Source organism: Colletotrichum gloeosporioides (assembly GCF_011800055.1).
Source record: "Colletotrichum gloeosporioides strain Lc1 chromosome Unknown consensus_46, whole genome shotgun sequence".
In the NCBI taxonomy this organism is placed as follows: Eukaryota; Fungi; Ascomycota; class Sordariomycetes; order Glomerellales; family Glomerellaceae; genus Colletotrichum; species Colletotrichum gloeosporioides.
The window spans coordinates 12,456-31,278 of NW_025544691.1; the positions used below are offsets into that span (position 1 = coordinate 12,456).

General features: G+C 49.1%; 6 protein-coding genes across 6 annotated transcripts; 3 read left to right on the forward strand and 3 right to left on the reverse strand.

Annotated features, from left to right (window-relative positions):
* Nucleotides 1–3,613: 3,613 nt before the first annotated feature.
* On the reverse strand, nucleotides 3,614–4,546 carry GCG54_00010458 (uncharacterized protein; the record flags this gene model as incomplete). Its single annotated transcript, XM_045410382.1, has 1 exon — nucleotides 3,614–4,546. The coding sequence occupies one exon, from the start codon at nucleotides 4,544–4,546 to the stop codon at nucleotides 3,614–3,616; it is 933 nt and encodes a 310-aa protein (XP_045264341.1).
* Nucleotides 4,547–5,342: 796 nt separating this feature from the next.
* On the forward strand, nucleotides 5,343–6,629 carry GCG54_00010459 (Tyrosinase-like protein orsC; the record flags this gene model as incomplete). The annotated part of the gene is made up of 4 exons (XM_045410383.1): nucleotides 5,343–5,473; nucleotides 5,555–5,717; nucleotides 5,787–6,315; nucleotides 6,370–6,629. 4 exons carry the CDS (start codon nucleotides 5,343–5,345, stop codon nucleotides 6,627–6,629), a joined length of 1,083 nt encoding a protein of 360 aa, XP_045264342.1.
* A 1,425-nt stretch (nucleotides 6,630–8,054) lies between these two features.
* Nucleotides 8,055–8,360, forward strand: GCG54_00010460 (uncharacterized protein; the record flags this gene model as incomplete). Its single annotated transcript, XM_045410384.1, has 1 exon — nucleotides 8,055–8,360. One exon carries the CDS (start codon nucleotides 8,055–8,057, stop codon nucleotides 8,358–8,360), a length of 306 nt encoding a protein of 101 aa, XP_045264343.1.
* A 714-nt stretch (nucleotides 8,361–9,074) lies between these two features.
* On the forward strand, nucleotides 9,075–9,977 carry GCG54_00010461 (uncharacterized protein; the record flags this gene model as incomplete). The annotated part of the gene is made up of 2 exons (XM_045410385.1): nucleotides 9,075–9,172; nucleotides 9,233–9,977. 2 exons carry the CDS (start codon nucleotides 9,075–9,077, stop codon nucleotides 9,975–9,977), a joined length of 843 nt encoding a protein of 280 aa, XP_045264344.1.
* Nucleotides 9,978–10,125: 148 nt separating this feature from the next.
* On the reverse strand, nucleotides 10,126–12,681 carry GCG54_00010462 (putative potassium transporter 12; the record flags this gene model as incomplete). The annotated part of the gene is made up of 3 exons (XM_045410386.1): nucleotides 10,126–12,208; nucleotides 12,262–12,309; nucleotides 12,365–12,681. 3 exons carry the CDS (start codon nucleotides 12,679–12,681, stop codon nucleotides 10,126–10,128), a joined length of 2,448 nt encoding a protein of 815 aa, XP_045264345.1.
* A 3,177-nt stretch (nucleotides 12,682–15,858) lies between these two features.
* On the reverse strand, nucleotides 15,859–17,185 carry GCG54_00010463 (putative branched-chain-amino-acid aminotransferase TOXF; the record flags this gene model as incomplete). Its single annotated transcript, XM_045410387.1, has 3 exons — nucleotides 15,859–16,224; nucleotides 16,284–17,047; nucleotides 17,116–17,185. The coding sequence occupies 3 exons, from the start codon at nucleotides 17,183–17,185 to the stop codon at nucleotides 15,859–15,861; spliced, it is 1,200 nt and encodes a 399-aa protein (XP_045264346.1).
* Nucleotides 17,186–18,823: the final 1,638 nt, after the last annotated feature.

The window sequence follows — 18,823 nt, forward strand, 5'->3', positions numbered from 1 at the left end:
TTTTTTAACTATTCTAAATATCCTAAATAAGTAATTTATTTCCCTTCCTATTATACCTTTATAAGGCTATTTTTATAATATCTAACTTAAAGAGGTTAAAGCTTATTCTTTATAATTCTTTAGGTATATACTTTTTCCTTATAATAGATCTAATATTTATTATATTAATATTTATCCTATTTTAGCTATTTATTATAGAGGTATTCTATAGGAAATTATTAACTAGGGGTGAATATAGTAATATTACTATTAAACTTTCTAAGTTCTTATCTAGTAAGAGTATATATAATATAGATATTTTATAAGGGACTATTATTATATTACCTAAGTTAGAAATAATAGTTATACTTATCTCCTATATAGATTTTATACTAGTTAAAGAAATATTATATCTAAAAGAGGTATTAATAGTTAAAGTTAATAATTCTAAAGTAAGAGTAATCTTTAGTTCTAAGTTATAAGGTATAATATATTCTTAGCCTTATATTAGGTATACTATAAAGTTTAATAAACTATTTATTACTATATAGGTTAATTTACTTATATATAATTTACTTAAGTATATTATCCTTCTTAGATTTCTCTTTAGAGTTAATATTATCTACACTAAAAGTAAGCTTATAAGTAATCTCTACTTAAGTATATTAGTATATAATATTATAAGGTTTATCTAAGTTATAAGAAGAGTTCTCTCCTTCTCTAAAAGTCTAGTTATTTATAAGATTAAATAGTTACTATTCTTCTAGGGGGTTATATTAGTAATCTAACTTATTATTAGATTCTTCTCTTATCTATTCTTAAAGTTCTTAATTAATTTATTTAATTCTAATAGGGTTTCTATATACTTACTTTCTTTATTCTATATATAAAAGTATAACGCTAAGTTATTTTTCCTAAAGTAAGTTATAAAGTTCTTCTTAGATCTTTTTTAGATATATTTCTTTAGCTACTTAGAGGCGTAAAAGTCTCTACTTATTATTATTCTCTTAGTTATTAGTTGTTTTAGAGGTAGAACTAAGAATTAGTTAGAGTTACTATACTTATAGTATCTTATCTAATTATTCTCTAGTTTTTCTTTAGATCTTACTATTACTAATATATATTATTACTAGGGTTCTTAGATATATATCTAGAGTAATTATATTATATCTAAACTACTTAGGGTTACTATCTCTTAGGTAGTATCCTAATATTTCCTTATCTTTAAGGTAGATTTAATAGTTATTATTATAATATCTAGTCTAAAACTAAGATATATATAGTATTTTTATAATAGTATTAACTTATTATAGTTATTTAGCTACTAGCTTCTAAGGAAGCTTCTTAAACTACTTATAGTTTTTAGTAATATATCCTTATTTATTATAGTTATAATACTTAGGGTTTTAAAGCTTCTTATTATTAAGTTTAGTTATTATATTAAGATCTATAGGTCTACTATATTATTTATAAGTAGTATTTTAATAAGTATTATTCTAGTTATTATAAGGTTTATTATTATTCTACTAGGGGTTAAACTTCTACTAAAGCTACTATTAGTACTTATATTCTAAGTTTAGTCCTTATTATTTTTTACTTTTTTCTTTATAGTATTTAAAAAGTTAATTATTAATTTTAATAATAAGGTTAATATATTATAGAAAGTCTTTAGAATAGTTAATCTTAATAATCTTATCTTTAACTTTATCTTTAAATCCTTAATAAAATATAAAGATCTTAGTTTCTTTAGTAAAGTTAAGTTAGATACTAAGTTATCTAAATATAGTAGTATATTCTTTAGTTAACTTTATTTATTATAGCTATATAAAATCTCTCTTAGTTTATTATTTTTTATTAAGGTCTTAGAAGAGAGAGTAGAAAGTATTTTTAAATCCTTTAAAACTACTATAGATATTATAGGTTTTAGTAGAGTATTTATCTAAGGTTTTATATTTAAAGAACTCTTTTTAGATAGGTTTAAACTACTTAAAAGCTTATTTTTATAAGTAAATAGTAATATAAATAACTTTCTTAATCTAGTTAGTAAAGTCTCTATAGTAGAAGTTCTAATAGTTTTTAATTTAAATTAAAAATAATTTAAGTTATCTAAAAGTACTATTATAAGTAATTAAGGTATTAAGTTTAAGCTTTTATTATCCTCTAATAGGGGTTATAATAATATTAGTAGCTATATATAAGGTATAGATTTCTTCTTAGAGTTTTTTAATATTAGTATTACTATTTTATCCTCTAAATTAGATAACTTTATTTTCTAGGTCTATAATATACTAGAAGCTATTTCCTAGTTATTATATTATTTCTTTAAAGTTTTAAAGTTTTATAGTAGTATTATTATATATAGTTTAAACCTTAGTAATATTATTATCTCCTTTCTTAACTTTAGTTTAAAAGTATTTATAAGTATTTTTCTTTAAAGTTATTTTATTATTAGAGTTTACTACTATAAAGGCTCCTTTAAGTTCTTTAGCTAGGTTTTAGACTAGCTACTATAAAGAGGAGGAGGTCTTTAGAGTAAGTAACTTAGTAGAGGTATATAAAGATATATTTATTATTTTATTATTAATAAGTATTAATAGTTAACTTATTAAATAGAAGTAATTAAAGTATTATAATTAGCTATCTAATAGTAAGGTTTATTACTAAAAGCTAAGGATTAATATATTATAATAGTATATTAAGGTTATAGTCTAAGTTATAAGTTATAAGTTATAGTAAATTAGGTCTTTTAAAAATTAAAGTAATTAGTCTTAGACTTAATAAGTAATTTATAGTAAAAATAAGCTAAGAGTATCTATAAGGATAAATATTAAGAAGTTAATTATTAAAGAGCTATAGAAATCTAACTATAAACTAAGTTTAAAGTTATATTATATATAAATCCTAAATAGTATTCTTTATCTACCTAAAAGTAATTACCTAAATATATAAAGTAATTATAATTAGTTAGTATAACTAACTAATTATTAGGTATTCCTTCTTATACTCTACTAATTATTTCCTTATCTTATTATTATATAACTTATACTATAATTCTTCTATACTAAGTAAGTCCCTACTATTCCTATAATCCTATAGTATAAATATCCTATCCTAGCCGCCTAACGCCTAAGTAGGTCGGTTAACTATTATCTATATATAACGGGTCGTAATATAATACAGCTACTGTTCCACTGCATACCTAATGAGGATCTTCAATAATAATAGTGCACAGCCTCCCTAGAATGGTCTTGGTACTAAGGTCGGACTGTCTGCCAAAAGTCACACAATTAGAAACATCTTATTGAGAATAAATAAATGTGGGTAGCTTTAGTCTATGCGATAGTGAGCTACGTAGAGCAGCCTTGCGAATTTAACGTATAACTCAGACTAGACCTAGCGAGAAAGCCCGTAGCTATTTGATGTTTGAATTGAACTTTAGCCTTGTATTTACATGCTAACTAGATTCAACATCAAGCTTGCTAAAGCTCCGGATCCTCTACACAACCATCAATACCACCGGTCCTACATTGTTGCATTTGAGATGGTAAATCTTGAGCTGGCAGTCTAATGTAGACCTCCATTCCAGATCATTTTGTCCGCTAAAGATGAACATGAATTTCTTCAAATGATGGGACTATTCAATCGAGAATTCAGCGAGAGCCTGGAGAGTGGAGTTGTCAAACTGAGAAGCGTCCCAAATGGTGGTGACCTCGGTGATGAAGCCCTCAGAGTTGAGCAGAAGAGCTGTGATTCCGTTGTCGGCCCCACTTTCAGAGCGACCCTTCCACTCATAGGCTCCACCCACGGCACTTCCAACAACGTGGCGGACGGCAGCACCGGAACCGTAGGGCAAAGTGGGCAGAGCTCTGTTCAGGTATCTTTCAATGGCCGCCTTGCCTTCAATGCGTGTGCGAGTGGTGAAGTCCTGTAGGACAGCATCGAAAGTCAGAAGGTCAGCCACGGCGGTGACATTACCCCCGGTGAGAGCTGCGTGGAGCTCATCTGCGACGCGTTTGATACTCTCTTTGGGTTGAGATGCTACACGCGATTCGGCGAAGTCGGTAGGGAACTGGTCATCAGGCACGCGGTACGCCGAAACAGGGTTGAGGCGTGAGTCCCAGTAGTCGACCTGGCGCAAGACCTTGCCGTCGCGGAAGTCAAAGGCAGCGATCAAACGCATTTCGGCGCCAAAGACAGCCGGAGTGTCGACAAAAATGACCACGGCGCTGTTGGCATCGCCAACGATTCGCAGTGGGTAGGACTTCGCATCCGCGGTCCAACCGGCAACAACGGGTTCGAAGGTTGCTAGAAGATCTGGCTGGGAAAAGAAGGTGCCCAAAGTTGCGTCGACATAAACTCCTTCAGTGGTGTCAAAGTAGCCGATCCAGCGCTGAGCGTCGTGGAGACTCTTTGCCGTAAAGTACTCTTGGACGATGTTGACGGCTTCGGTTGTTGCATAGCGCGTGTCGGCAACATCGGGATAAACAGCACCCGACTGGCGGTGAACGATGGTTGGACTGGCTACGGATAGTCCGGCGATTGCAGTCAGGAGGAAAGTGGAGAGCATCTTGACGTGCGTGTTGGTTAGGTGAAGTGCAGTTTTTGGAACTTGAGCTGGTTGACAACTTCAAAGGCTTATAATGATCCAACTGTGACGGATGCGAAGTTGCTTTAATAATTTTGTCTTGGTGCAAGTCTAATTGACCGCGGAACTACTGCAAGTATTGCCAAGCGTTCTATTCCTCAACTTCTCACATTCCTCCGCTCAAGATGGGCATCGGGAATACGAATGTTTCTTCCTTCCCGAGCCGCGCGCGATGCCAACGCCAAATGCCTTCTCATTTTCGAATGCCGCGCGCGATGTTGAGCCTAAATGAGTCTGTGGTACTGGTTTCTGGTCATGCAGAGTCTTATGGCGGATTCCTTGACTTGTGACTTCCTAATTGAATCGAGTGTGGCATTTTGCGCCTACAGTTGAGCATTAGTACGATAATCAACAAGATTCCAGAATTCGTTTGTACACTTGCGATTCTTCTTGCCAAGCTCGGCTGTAAGATTATTGAGGTTTTTGCCGCCTCGTTGGGCAGACTATCTAGGCTTGGCAGCGGGCCGTTTCGGCAACTAGCAACGTCGTGCGACCGAACGGGCATTTCAACAACCCGACCGAGCGCTCCACACACGAGTGCTAGTCAGTAAGGTTATGATCACGATGGTTCGCATTTGCTGGGCAGGCTTGTATCATCAGTGTAGCAGTATAAAGAGCAGTCCGAAACAGCAACTGTGATTTTCTGATCTTCACTGTGGTTAAGGTTATCGTTCCATTCGCAACTATTCATATACCGCTTTGGCAGAGGGCAAAAACCATGATTACCTATCCTTGGCTCCTGGCCGCTTTGGCTCTCATCAACCCTCTCGCTGCTATGCCCACTGGCGAACAGCTGGCCAAGAGACAAGCCAACAACACATGCACCCAGCCTTTGGTTCGCAAAGAATGGTAAGTTTCGTGTTTCCCCCGCCTGATTTGTGAAAAAAATTTCTTTTCGTACAAGTTCAGCAGTAATTGAGTTGTACGCAGGCGCACGCTTTCCACGGAAGACAGGAAGTCTTACATTGACGCCGTTCAATGCTTATACAGCAAGCCAGCTGTCAATTCGAAGGATGTCCTTCCTGGAGTGACAAATCGTTATGAAGACTTTGTCGGAGACCATATCCTCCAGGCTTCTGCGAACCACTTTGTGGTAAGACAACGCTATGAACCCAGAGGCAAGCGTGCCCTTGTACTGATAGAACGTGCTTTTTTGGTCTAGGGTCACTTTTATCCCTGGCATCGCTTGCTTGTGTGGGCCTACGAGCGTGAGCTACGGCTTTGCGGCTATGAAGGAGCTCAGCCATACTGGGACTGGTCCCTGGATGCGGCAAGCTATGATGACATGCTCAAGTCCCCGGTTTTCGACCCTGATACTGGTTTCGGCGGGAACGGCGAATGGGTGCCTGGTACACCTGAAAACCCCGAACCTGGCATTCCCTTGACCGGTGGCACCCTTGTCTTCAACATGTCTGACCGAACTGGAGGCGGGTGCATCCCGAATGGCCCCTTTGCCAACCTTACACTTCACATGGGTCCCCAAAACAGTGTTGCGTACAACGAATGGTGCGTCCGAAGGGACTTCACCCCTAACCAATTCATGAGTCTGGGAAACGCGGCTTCGGTGGCGGAGGGAATGGCGCAGCCTGACTACGGATTCTTCAGCAAACTCACTGAAGATACCATCCACGGCGCTGGTCATCAGGGCGTTGGTGGTATGTATGGTGTCTTAAGCGATATCTGGGCCAGTCGTGAGTTAAACACCTTTGATCACGAATCTAAGTTCGCCCGCTGACAGTTAGCAGCCGGTGACCCTCTTTTCTGGCTGCATCACTGTAACATTGATCGATCTTGGTGGTCCTGGCAATCGAGGAATCTGACGGAGCGCCTCCGCGATATATCCGGCCCAATTACTCCTTTTGACCATGACAACCGTCTCGGTGGCAATGTCACACTCGATTTCGAGGTCCGTACCAATTCGACTATCAATGTAACCCTTCCTATCAGGGACCTCATGGATATTGGCAATGACTTTCTTTGCTACACTTACGACTCCCTTTACTGAGGACAGCCAGCTAGCTTGAACACGATGTCTTGCTTCACTTTCACCTACAGAAGCTCAGCTTCAAGATCCTATTCCAAAGCCTTCCCGTTCACCCTTTGTATGAATTAAGAATTATTAAGCAGCTCTCAACTTCAGACTTTAGAGGCTAAAACTGATTACATCGCCGTGTCATCTGACCTCATGCATGCCACTTTAAGGCCGTCCGGATTCTCTCGGGGAAGGCACTGACTTCATAGCTAACTATCAAAGGGTTCAACCGCTTGATTGAATCGGGACTTCCGTATTATTAGAAGCCTGCAAATTGCCTTTCTCATCAAGTATAACGAAAGCTTCCTACCGGGCCCCTTTCCCGTTTCATATTGAGACATGAACTACCATGATCGTTGTGTCTTGTCTACAGTCTGGCAGCTAAGTCCCAGGTCGCAGAAGAGGTAGAGGGACTCGATTTGCTCCACCGAACTCTTGATAGTCTCGACGCATTCAATAGAACACACTGCATACAGCGCTATTCAATCCTCGCCTAAGAAACCATCTGTTATCTATTTTTTCTATTCATCTACAGCGACTACGCCATTGACGTGAACGGTTCTTGGAGTGGAGAATGCGTCTTTCACGTCTAGATGCACTCGAGATATATTGGATAGTCGATACACTTTTGTGTATCGCGTTCATCTGGCATAGATGGAATCCTGAATGTCGAAGTGGGTTATTGTGAATATGACGCTGCTTTCGCCACCAAGCAGTCTTCTGCGCGGATGCTGCTTTGCTTCTTTGGACACCTCAAGTTGTGGCTGATCATGTCATCACTCTGGTGCCACTGCTCGGCTTCACGGGCTGCTAAGCCTCGATTTTTTACAGCTGTTCAACCGATCTGACAGGCGATTCTCCATGGTTCCTTGCGACCCCATCCGCCAAGGCGACTTCCTGCGCCCGACTTCGTCTACTTGCCTATTCAGGCTTAAGTAACTGCAACAGGACGGAAATATTACTCAATCAAAACCACGAGCCTGCTGTCTCACTCTTGTGGGAGTATGAACCTCGTTACTGATTTGCTGAGAGTTTGAGACATTCTTATTTGGTATTACCACAATCTCTGGCAAAGTCTGCCTTGATCATAAGCCAAGGCTGCACTGTAGCTCACACAATTCGAAAGTGTACAAGCCACAAGCCAGCTACAAATAGCTGAGAGAATTCCACCAAGGTGATCAAGAGCAGGCTTTCTGAGTCGGTTTTCCCAACTATCAATACGTCAACCCTGCTCGAACCGAGTCTGTAGCTCACAATCGCTTGACGATGAAAATACCTTCACCGTTCAACGTCTCTAAGAGCTTAGTGCCTTGCGAGAAATGGCGATTAGGAGCCCTGTGGTTTGCAATAGCATCATTTTTCACCTTTTTGGTGAACCTATCTTTTGCTGCCTGGACGATGACGAGGGAAGCCCCTGACGGCATCGGCGTTATATGGGAAGGCGAACACAAGACCGTAAAGATTTGGAACACTACCATCCACGTTCTTATCAACATCATCAGCACAGCTTTACTTGCCGGGAGTAATTATTGCATGCAATGTTTGATGGCTCCGACGCGAAGCGAGCTTAACAAAGCACACTCCGAGAGGACATGGCTCGACATAGGCGTACCTACGATTCGAAACTTGAGGAGTATCACTCTGCAAAGGAAGTCACTCTGGATCCTACTATCAATTTCGTCATTACCACTACACTTACTGTAAAATACCATTCAGTATCATTTGGGCCTTCACTAAAACTAACCTGACTACAGATTCAACTCAGTCATATTTGCCTCAATCGCGCCCCGTGAGTACAGTGTGGCCGCGATAGGCCTGCCATCTGTGCCCAACGCGACCACATCCGGACTTCCACAATCACTGAGTATTCGTCAGTTCTCCGAGGTTCTATCCACGTTCACAAATGCAACCCTTCATTTCCTCACAGTATCTGAATGTCTCGATGATTATGGCAATGACTACCAATCCTCGCGAGGAGATCTTCTCATCGTCGCCAACGACGGAGAACCCATCAATCCGCGACTCCCAAACAGTCTATTGCGTTTACGCTACGCGAGCCACCGTGAAGCATCAATTGCCTGGATGTGCAACTACTCTGACAGCAGTGAACCATGCGACGAGCAGATTGCGGATTATAAGAACGATACAACTACATGGCTCCCTTTTGGCCTGCATGTCAACTCCTGCTATAGCGAATTTCCGGAGGAGCATTCTAGACTACTTTATAGTCGCCCGATTTGTTGGACTGTAACCTTTCTCAACTTGCTGAAGGCAGTCTTCATGGTTTTGGTTGCGTGTGGGGCAACGCATACCAGCGAACAGCCAATTCTCACTATCGGGGATGCTATTGCATCGTATCTTCGGCATCCTGACGATCATACGAAGAACATGTGTCTAAATTCGAGGAAGACGTTCGCCATGAGCAACTGGGACTCACACCGACAAGTGTTTGACCCAACCCCACAACGCAAGTTGAGTGCAAGCAGCTCACGTCGATGGGGATTCTGCGTTGGACTGTAGGTGGCCACTACTGTTCTCCGCAACACATCTCTACAAAACACTGACATAATATTTAGGCAAATGGTAGCTCTGTTTACTACTTTCTTCATTCTAATATGGGGACGTTTGGAACTTGGGACATCCCAAATCACGAAATATGGTCTTGGTATCGTCCACAGTGCCACCATCCTGAACATCTTCAGCTCAGGGGCCAATACTCTTCTACTCAACGTCATTATCGTCAATCTGCCGCAACTCCTGCTGTCTATCACGTATTTCAACTACAATGCCCTCTATACATGCATATCTCTGGCTACGGAGTGGGACAGGTTTTGCGGCGGAACCAAGAAAGGCCTCCGAGTGTCTACAAAGCAGCAAGGCGACCAGCGGGAGACATACTTCCTCCAACTTCCCTACCGTTATTCGCTACCACTTGCCGCGTTATCTAGCGGTATTCATTGGCTTATGTCACAGAGCATATTTCTTGTCAGGATAGAAAAGTATGCCGGCGACAACTTCACCGAAACAACGTCTTGTGGATGGTCACCGGTTGGCACCGCCTGTGTTGTTATTGCGGGGAGTAATCTCGTCGGGTTCCTCGTTGCCGCTGCCTCTCGTCGTCTTCGCTATGGAGGGATTCCTGTGGCTGGTAGCTGCAGTGCGGCAATAGCTGCAGCATGCCACCCGGACCCATCAGAAGGCGATTCATTGGCAACATTGCCCCTGAGTTGGGGTGTTGTTTCTACAACAGATTACATGGGCCACTGCTCGTTCTCGAGCAAGGATGTTGAGAGACCCATGGAGGGGGGTTTCTATGCTTGACGAAATACAATGTCAGTATGGCCATGGAGCTTGTGGTCTGATACATCACACCGTAATGGTAGTCGCAGTAGTGTGGGAAACGAACTTGGAATTATCGAGACTCTATGTCATCCCTCTCAAGCCCCAAACCCATCAAACGCAAAACACTCTAAATCTCTTTCACAAACCCAACCTCAACAACCCTCTCCATCGCCAGCCTCAAATTCGCAATCTTGGCCCGCGTATTATCCCTCATCCACAAAAACGTGCCCAACACAATCCTCCTGAAAATATTCGTGCCCGTGCGAATGTGCATCTGCCCCTTGCCCACAACATACAGCACCTTGTGCGCATACGCGCGGTCCAGCTTCGCCAGCTCCGCCGCGACCCGCTCGTCCTTCAGCTCCGACGGGCCCTCCATCTCCTCCCACTCCGTCGCCGTGCCGGACGTGTTGGTCTCCTGCTCGCTGGCGGTGGCCGCCTTCGCCGCCGCCTGGCGCACCACGAAGCGGCGGATCTGCTCGTAGATGAGCGCGCCCAGGTCCGGCGAGACGACCTCGTCCATGAAGCCGTGGCGCACCACGAGGCGGTAGCAGCCCGGGATGTTGGCGAAGCGCGAGATGTGGTAGCGCTCGGCGTCGGGGACGGAGGGCACCTCGACGGGGTGCAGGTGGAAGAAGACGGCGACGTCGGGGAGGGCGCCGAGCTTGGAGGCGAAGTGCGTGAAGACGCTCGGCGTCTGGATGCCCGTCTTGTCGAAGAAGATGCCGAACCCGCTGACGGGGGAGAGCAGGTCGCCGCCCCAGCGGGGGGTGAGCTTCAGCCCGCCGTCGGCGGCCTTGGCGAGCAGCGCGGACGGCTGGAAGCGGTCCTCCTTCTCGGCGCGCCACTGGTTCTCCTTGCCGAAGCGCCAGAGGAGGAACATGCCGGCCATGAGGGCGGAGATCATGAGGGTGAACCAGGCGCCGTCGGGGACCTTATTGAGGGCGGAGGAGAGGTAGAGGCCGTCAAGGGTGGCGAAGGCGAGGAAGGGCAGGAAGATGAGCCAGACGGGCAGGCGCCAGACGAGGATGGCGACGAGGGTGACCATGAGGGTGTCGAAGAAGGTGACGAAGATGACGCAGACGCCGTAGGCGTGGCCGAGGGAGGTGGTGTTGTTGTAGACGGCGGTGACGAGGATGGTGCCGAGCATGAGCAGCCAGTTGAGTAGAGGAACATAGACCTGGCCGTGGAAGGTGGACGAGGTGTGGACGACCTTCATCTGCGGGCAGTAGGAGAGCTTCATGATCTGGGAGGAGAGCTGGAAGGTGGCGGTGATGATGGCCTGGGAGGCGACGATGGCGGCGAGGACGGCGAGGATGAGGGAGGGGTAGAGCATGCCGGGGGGCACGGTGTTGAAGAAGGGGTTGGTGTACTTTTCGGGGAAGAGGGCGAGGTGGGCGGCCTGGCCGGAGTAGGCGAGGATGAGGCAGGGGTAGGTCCAGAGCAGCCAGCTCATCTGCACGGCGCGCATGCTGAAGGCGCCGAGGTCTGCGAAGAGGGCCTCGACGCCGGTGAAGCAGAGGAGGACGCCGCCGAGCATGCGCCAGCCCTCGGTCTTCTTCTCCATGAAGAAGTGGATGGCGTAGTAGGGGGAGAAGGCCTTGAGGACGGTGTAGTCGTACTTGACGAGGTTGTAGATGCCGAAGGCGCCGTTGAAGCCGAGCCAGACGATGACGATGGGGGCGAAGGCGCCGGCGAGCTTTGTGGTGCCGAGGGGCTGGATGAGGAAGAGCAGGACGAGGATGCCGCAGGTGGTGCCGACGATGGTGGAGGTGCTGATGTCGGGCTTGACGACGGCGAGGCCCTGGATGGCGCCGAGGACGGACTGGGCGGGGGTGAGGATGCCGTCGGCGATGACCATGGAGACGGCGAGGACGCCGATGGTCTTGAGGAAGCCGCGGGTGAACTTCGACTTTTCGATGGCGGAGCGGATGCCGCGGGTGACGGGGCGGACGTCCTGGGTGTTGAAGCGCTCGAAGTTGAGGGTGGCTTCCTCGCGGGGGTCGACGGTGGTGATGTTGGCGAAGCGGGTGAGGAGGGAGTAGCAGGAGAAGGTGCCGCCCTCGCCCTCGTTGTCGGCGTGGAGGACGATGAAGACGTATTTGATGGTGACCATGAGCGTGAGGGACCAGATGATGAGGGAGAGGACCTGGGTGAGGTCGTTCGGGGTGGGGACGTCGGTGAAGGTGGAGGAGTACACGTAGAGGGGACTGATGGACGTGTAAGTGGGCGTGATGATGTGAGTGTTTGCGATGCGGCTTACCTTGTTCCAACATCGCCGTAAATAACACCAATCGACTGATACGCAAGCCTGTTATCATCATGTTAGTGCCATATCGCGACCCTGGACCACACGCATCACGAACCAAATCAGAGTCGTCCCCGTGAAGATCTGCTTCTTCCTCCCATCATCGCGCCTCCAATCGTCACCGCCCTCGTCGACTTCGACGGTCGAGTCCCTGGTACGGGCGCGCGAGAGACTGCGAGCGCGGCCCCTGGACCCGACGCGGTCGAGGTCGCGGCCAAAGTAGATGCCGCCGGCGACGCCGGTGCTCGATCCGACGTCAGGACGCTGCCATTTCTGCCACTCGTCAATGGTCGAGCTCGACGTGACCCGGTCGGGCTTCTCGAGGTTGTCGTCAAAGTTGATTCTCTGCGGGGTGGGCGCGTTTGGATCGGCCATGCCAGGCGCTGCAAACGTCTATTCGTGTGGGGAGGAGGAAAAGAGAAGATGGAGCGAGAGTGGAAGAGGGAAAGGCGCCGGCGCAAAGCACAGCGTGGGAGGTGGTGAGCGTGGCAAAATAGCAGAGCCGGTTCCCGGAGGGAGGTTGCAGTAGATCAGCAGAACAGAGAGATGATGACGGGAGACGGAAATCTTTTAGACACGTCTACATGGGAAATGGGACGGGGGATGGGACGGGCTCTTTAAGTCGGGCAGACGTTGGGGGCGTTCGCGCCGGCGCGCCGATGCCCTGGCCCTAATCTCACGATGATTCGTGCCTGTCTCGAGACAAAGGACAAAAGGCAAAGGGCAGATTGCCGTATCGGACAGTGGGGGTACACCCATGAGGGATCTTGGTTCATCTTTGCCCATCCTCGGGGTCTCACTCTCACTCTCCCATGGATGACGGGGACTGGGGATGGGCCACCACCCAAGGCGGTCTGGCTAGTGCGGCGGGAAAGGCTCGATACCAGATGCATCCATGGCGCGTGGCGTGCGGACGGTCTTCTTTCTAGTGTGCCTTGGTGCCGAAAAGCTGCCCATTCTGCACGTAGATTTGAGGGTTAGAGACCAGGATCCAGCCCTCTTTCGTAGTCTCGTTCACTCCCACCTCTCTTCCTCTCCCCTGGGACGCCCATCGGTGGCCCGTGTCGTTCGGGTGAGCCCTCAGTCTAGCGCGGCTTGCACATGCAACATGCAACATGCGCGGGCTAATGTTGGACGATGACGGGGGCGCCGCGCATGGCTGGCAGGGAAGGTTTATCAGAGGCTCTCGTTGACAGAAACATGATTGTCACAAACTGCAGGAGAGACGCAGAGCTGGGACGGGGGGCTTGACTTTGGGGGTAAGGCAGGCTGCTTGGAAGGAGGGAACGGCTTAGCGCGCATCCATGGCGTGTGGCATGTTATTTGCTCTCACGGAGTGGTCTAATAAGGTATGCCGGGTAGGCCAGAGGCCGGACGATGCAAGAGAGCTGTACGAAGTGTGAGGAAACGGGCGCCCGCTGCGGTGCCGATGGCTGCTGGTCATGGCCTGAAGTTGGGAACTTGCAGGGGTAGCTCGGACCAGGGGGGTAACGGATGGAAGCGGGGATGGGGGAGGATGAGGCTTCTTCATCATGGGCAAAAAGGAAAGAAAGGCAAAGATGGTGGGCACGAGTCGCAGGGATGCGATGGATGGGGCGTGTTTGCAAGGGAGACGTGAAGCATGTATGAACGAGTGGCTCGGAATGGCCTTTGCGATGATGACAGATGTTGCGCAAGACAATGGGCGGGAAGGCCGTCCTTCTTGTCGTTGTTGTCTCTATTGTCTTTTCACCTCTGCTTTGTTAGTCTCGAGCTCTCGTCTTTTTCCCGCGCGAGGGCGAGTCCAGGCGGTCTGATGACTGTATGGTGGGAGGCCGCTTACACGTGCCAGCGCGTTCGAGACAACCCGCGCATCTTCGTCTCCCATGCAGCAGCAACCAGCGGGTCAGAAAGGAGCCAAGTTGCGGGCGTCGGAGAGATGCAATGGCTGCGGAGCTTTCAGGGCCGTACAGACGTTTAGATGAGGGGCCAGGAGAGGGGCGGTCTCGAGAAGTAGAGCCCCTTGTTGATCGGCTCTTCAAGTGAAGACCGAGTAATATTCGTGTCGTTGGTAACAGCAGAAACACACAGCAACATAATGCCTCACTGCAGATTTTCTGCCGCGTCCCGTTCGTCGACGGCAGGGCCCTGTTTTCATCTCTGGCTAGGATCTGCAGCGAAGAGGACCCCAGTCGAGAAAAAGAGTGGATGGCCAGAAAGAAGAGACGAAAAAGGGAACGGGCATGGCCGGTGGGCAGAAAGACAGACACAGAGAGAGAGGGGAGGCAGCCCAAACATTCCATCGCAACAGACCCAGACACGGACGACGAAAAAAAAAAAAAAAAAAAAAAAAAAANAAAAAAAAAAAAAAAAAAAAAAAAAAAAAGCCAAGAAAATGTCATGCACAGACGCCCGTAGCTCTCTGGCTGGGCTCCTCAGGTACTTCACAGCTGCAAAGGGACTAGCACCCCTGCCATCCCCGGACACTGAAGCTTCGCACAGTGGGTTCGGTGGGCCACTGCCGGCTCCAGTGGGACCCGTCCACTGCGGGTGTCGACGGGCGGTTGGGTGTTTGGTTTGTTTAGCGCTGCTAAGCTTCTGCTAGCGGCAGCCAAGGTCGCCGCATCCAAAGCACTACCAAATCCGCTCATCTCGACTATCTGCCCTAAGAAAACGCAACTTTGAGCTTCATTTTCTGTGCCCCCTCCCCAGCCCTCCTTTTCCGCCAGTATGAGAGATTTTTGGGCAAGATGCTCCCATTGGTCTGCCAAGACATTGCTCACTTTGGATTGCCAAGACTTTTTCGGGCATGCTTTTCGCGGGACGCGCATAGCCACACTGGATACCCTTCACATCTCACCTAGGTAAGGTAATGTCCCTTCTGTCCAAGGTAAACAACCTGACCCAAGACCATGTTTGGCGCCAGTTTCGTGCATTTTCCTCTCGACCAAGGCCATGTGCCATCAACAAGCGCCGTCCGTCATCTGTCATGCCATGCTTGTGGTAGGTAGGTTTGATTAGGGCGCGCGTCGAACCAGATTCCTGGGATCCATCTACACGGTGGACGGTTCTTTTCCCTCTTCAGACTTAATCTCGCAAGGAGAAAATCTCGCAGAAGATCTCGAGCTCTGGCCGCAGCTTACCATCGCCGCTCAGGGGCTGTTGTTGTGTTGGACCCTAACATCATCACCACTTTTCCGTCTCCAGTCATGTCTTCGTTCCCCTCGACAAAACTTCACTGCAAATTGACAGACCGCCAAGTGGATAGACTCATCGCTTTTCGGAGTGTTCGCGCTAGGTAGATTTGATCCCCCCCATATAAACAACCGGCGAGACGCCAGACATGCCTCCCCCACAACCACGGGTACTGCACAAGATTTTCTGCCAGACCGTTGCTTTTTCCCTCCTTCTCCTCCTGCGCGTCTTCCCTTTTTTACTGTTTTGCTCTTAAATCAAGCCGCCCCGGCCCCGACGCAGCCCAGACCATGCCATTCCAGGCCAGTCCAGCCGACGGCCCAAGGCAGCGGACTCCAACCCCTCCTCCCCCTCTCACCTAACCAGAGACACGCTTCTTTAGTCCATCTGGTCAACGGTCGTCGCCGAGCCGTTGGTCTTCTGCTCCCCCACGACCGCCGTGCCGTCCGCCTCGCTGACGGCCACGTTCCAGCCGAACTCGTCCTTGAGCTTGCCCAGCTGGATGCCCTTGAGCGTCGACAGCAGCTTGAGGCACGTCTCGCCCGCGTCCTCCTGGCTCGCGGGGATGTACGTCACCGTCTCCTCGCCCGCCTTGGCGCTGCTGACGCGCTCGTGCTGCTTGCCCGCGAGCGCCTGCGCCGAGGAGGCGTCCACGCGGCGCGTGATGGAGCGGATCGGAACCAGCGCGGCGGCGGTGCCTGCGGCCATGACTTCGGAGAAGGTGGGGAGCTCGCTGTACTTGATCTGTGTTGCGTGATGTTGTTAGTCGGGGATTCACTGTAAACTGCACAAAGAGCACTCACCACACGCTTCTCGACCTTCCAGCCGAAGCTGCGGGCAATGTGCTGGATGCTGTCGCTCGTCACGCTGTCAATAACGCACTTGGAGTCCGGCACGACAAGCGTAACGTCCTCGCCGTCCTTCTTGACACCGATGAAGCCGCTCGTGCTGAACTCGTCAATCTCCTCGTGCTTGACGCTGTCCAGGTGCAGCGTGATCCCGTAACCCTCGTTGCGCGCGCGGTCGCTGAAGCGCAGCACGGGCGCGTAGTTGCCGCCGACCTTGGCGTGTCCCGTGCCGTTCGGCGCGGCGCGGTCAAAGTCGTCGAGGATGAGCGCGTTGACGGGGTGGGTGCCGTGGTAGACGCCCGTGGGGATCACGAAGACGGCGAAGATGTACTCCTCGGGCGGGTTGAGGCCGAGCTGGGCGGAGGAGCCGTAGAGCTGGGGGCGGATGTACATGGCGGCGCCGGTCTCGTGGGGCGGGACGTAGCCCGCGTTGAGGGAGACGGCGGCCTTGACGGCGTCGAGGAAGAGGGCCTCGGGGACGCGCGGCATGGAGACGACGTCGGCGGAGTGCTGCAGGCGCAGGGCGTTCTTGTCTGGGCGGAAGACGTTGATGGTGGCGTCGCCCGGGGCGCGGAAGGCCTTGAGGCCCTCGTAGGCTTGCTGGCCGTAGTTGAGGGCCGGGGCCATGCCGTGGATGCGCATGAAGGGGTCCGCGACGAACTTGAGGGGCGTCCATTGGCCGGTCGAGACGGAGTAGGTGGACTCGATGTGGCCGTTGACTGGGAGGGAAGAGAGGTTAGCTGAGGTTATCCAGGAGGGGGGTTGACCGGTAAGGAGGGGTGCGCACCTTCGCGGACCTTGAAGCCGACGTTGGACCAGTCAATGGTGTTGACCGGAGGGGGCGGGAAGGCGGCCATGGTGGTGATTGTGTCTGTTGGGGGGATTTGGAGGGGATTCGAAGGGTATCGCGGGCGTCAGCGGAGGCGTGGAAAGTCAATTGAGTGACTCTGAGGAGGCGTCTCGACGGTAAAGATGCTTGAATCGTGGAGAGATGGATGGAGCTCCGCGTTGCGTGACACACCGAAATTTTAGGAGGGAGTCATTCGTGCGCAGGGCAGCACAGGAAGTGTGTCCCGCACCGCCCGAATTATTTTGGAGGGGCGCCGATCTCGGGACTGCGGGGTGCCTGCTTCTCGCGTGAGCTGCGCCCTTTCAGTGGCTGCTGATTGGCTAACGACCACTAAGTAGCTGACTGAGACGGCGGGGCATCCCTGTCCGCCTCCGTCTGCCGGAGCACCACGTTCAGTCGTTTCCTGCAGTTCTCCAAATGCGAGGTGAAAGGGGTCCAACGCGCATGATGTCATTTTGTTATTGTCGCGGGAGTTTTCTCATTTTTTGCTACAGCGTTTGGGATGGAAGAATGATCAGATGAACCATGTTGAGGTAATTATTCACGAATGCTTCATGTTCGCAGAATTTGTGAGCTGACTTACGGTATCTTGGCACACAAGGGCATTCTAAGTGAATGCTCACTCAGCCCAGCGGAATTCCCCATCATGACCTGCATCAACTGACTGAAATGGAGCTACCTTTCCGCGGGCACTATCATCCTCAATCCTGCGAATGGAGACACCAGGTAGTATCAGTCCCCGATCGAGTCGGAGCGGCCCGTCCGAGCGGGTGCCGAGTGGGCCTCGGCCCGGAGCCGGAAGCACATCATCAACTGCCTGACGGCGACAAAAGTGATGGAGCCGGGGTGAATCGAACACACAATCTCTCCCCCGGCAGAGTCTCTGGATACTTACTGTTAGTTTGTCCGGGGAGTGAGACTCTGGAGGGGGAGCGCTTTACCGTTGAGCCACGGCCCCTTGGGTTCTTGCTGATACTTTGTGACAGAGGAACAGGGTATAAAAGCATGCTGGATGCCTGCTGCGGTGGCGTCAAGATATCCATTCAGAGCTGAGGAATATCGTTGTTGAGGCCAAATTCCAGTGGAAGGTTCGAAGCCACGCGAGGCAGCTCTGGTAGTGGCACTCAGTGGCTGACAGCTGGCACCTGGGAGGCCCACTGGTCTTGCCTTGATTTTAGGACCTATGCTCATCATTATTTTTCAAGCTCAACTTACTACACTTAACTTGGTTGATCCAGTTCATTTTGTGCGGCTGTAAGTGAGTAGTTGTTAAGCAGTGAGAATGAAAGGGAGTCTCCAACGCCCAGGCCTTATCTCCAGCGGTGGGGCTTCCCCACGGCGCGGATGCGTCACCCGGGCCGCCGTTTATCTTTTCAGCAAACTGCGGGGACACCGACCCAACCCAACCCCAGACACTGACATCCTTCCCAATCTCCAACAAGACCGCGAAAGTTGCTGTACTGATAAGACACAAAACGACTTATCTGATTAAGAGAAAGCATACTTAATCCGGTGTCTTGCACTAAGAGCCATCGTATGCCCGTTGGCCCGCCTGAGCCGTGAGGCACAATGATGGTAGTCTGGGCTCAATAATCTCAGCGTCAACCCAGAGCAGCGTGTCTAGGTAAGTTACACAGTCTTCGAT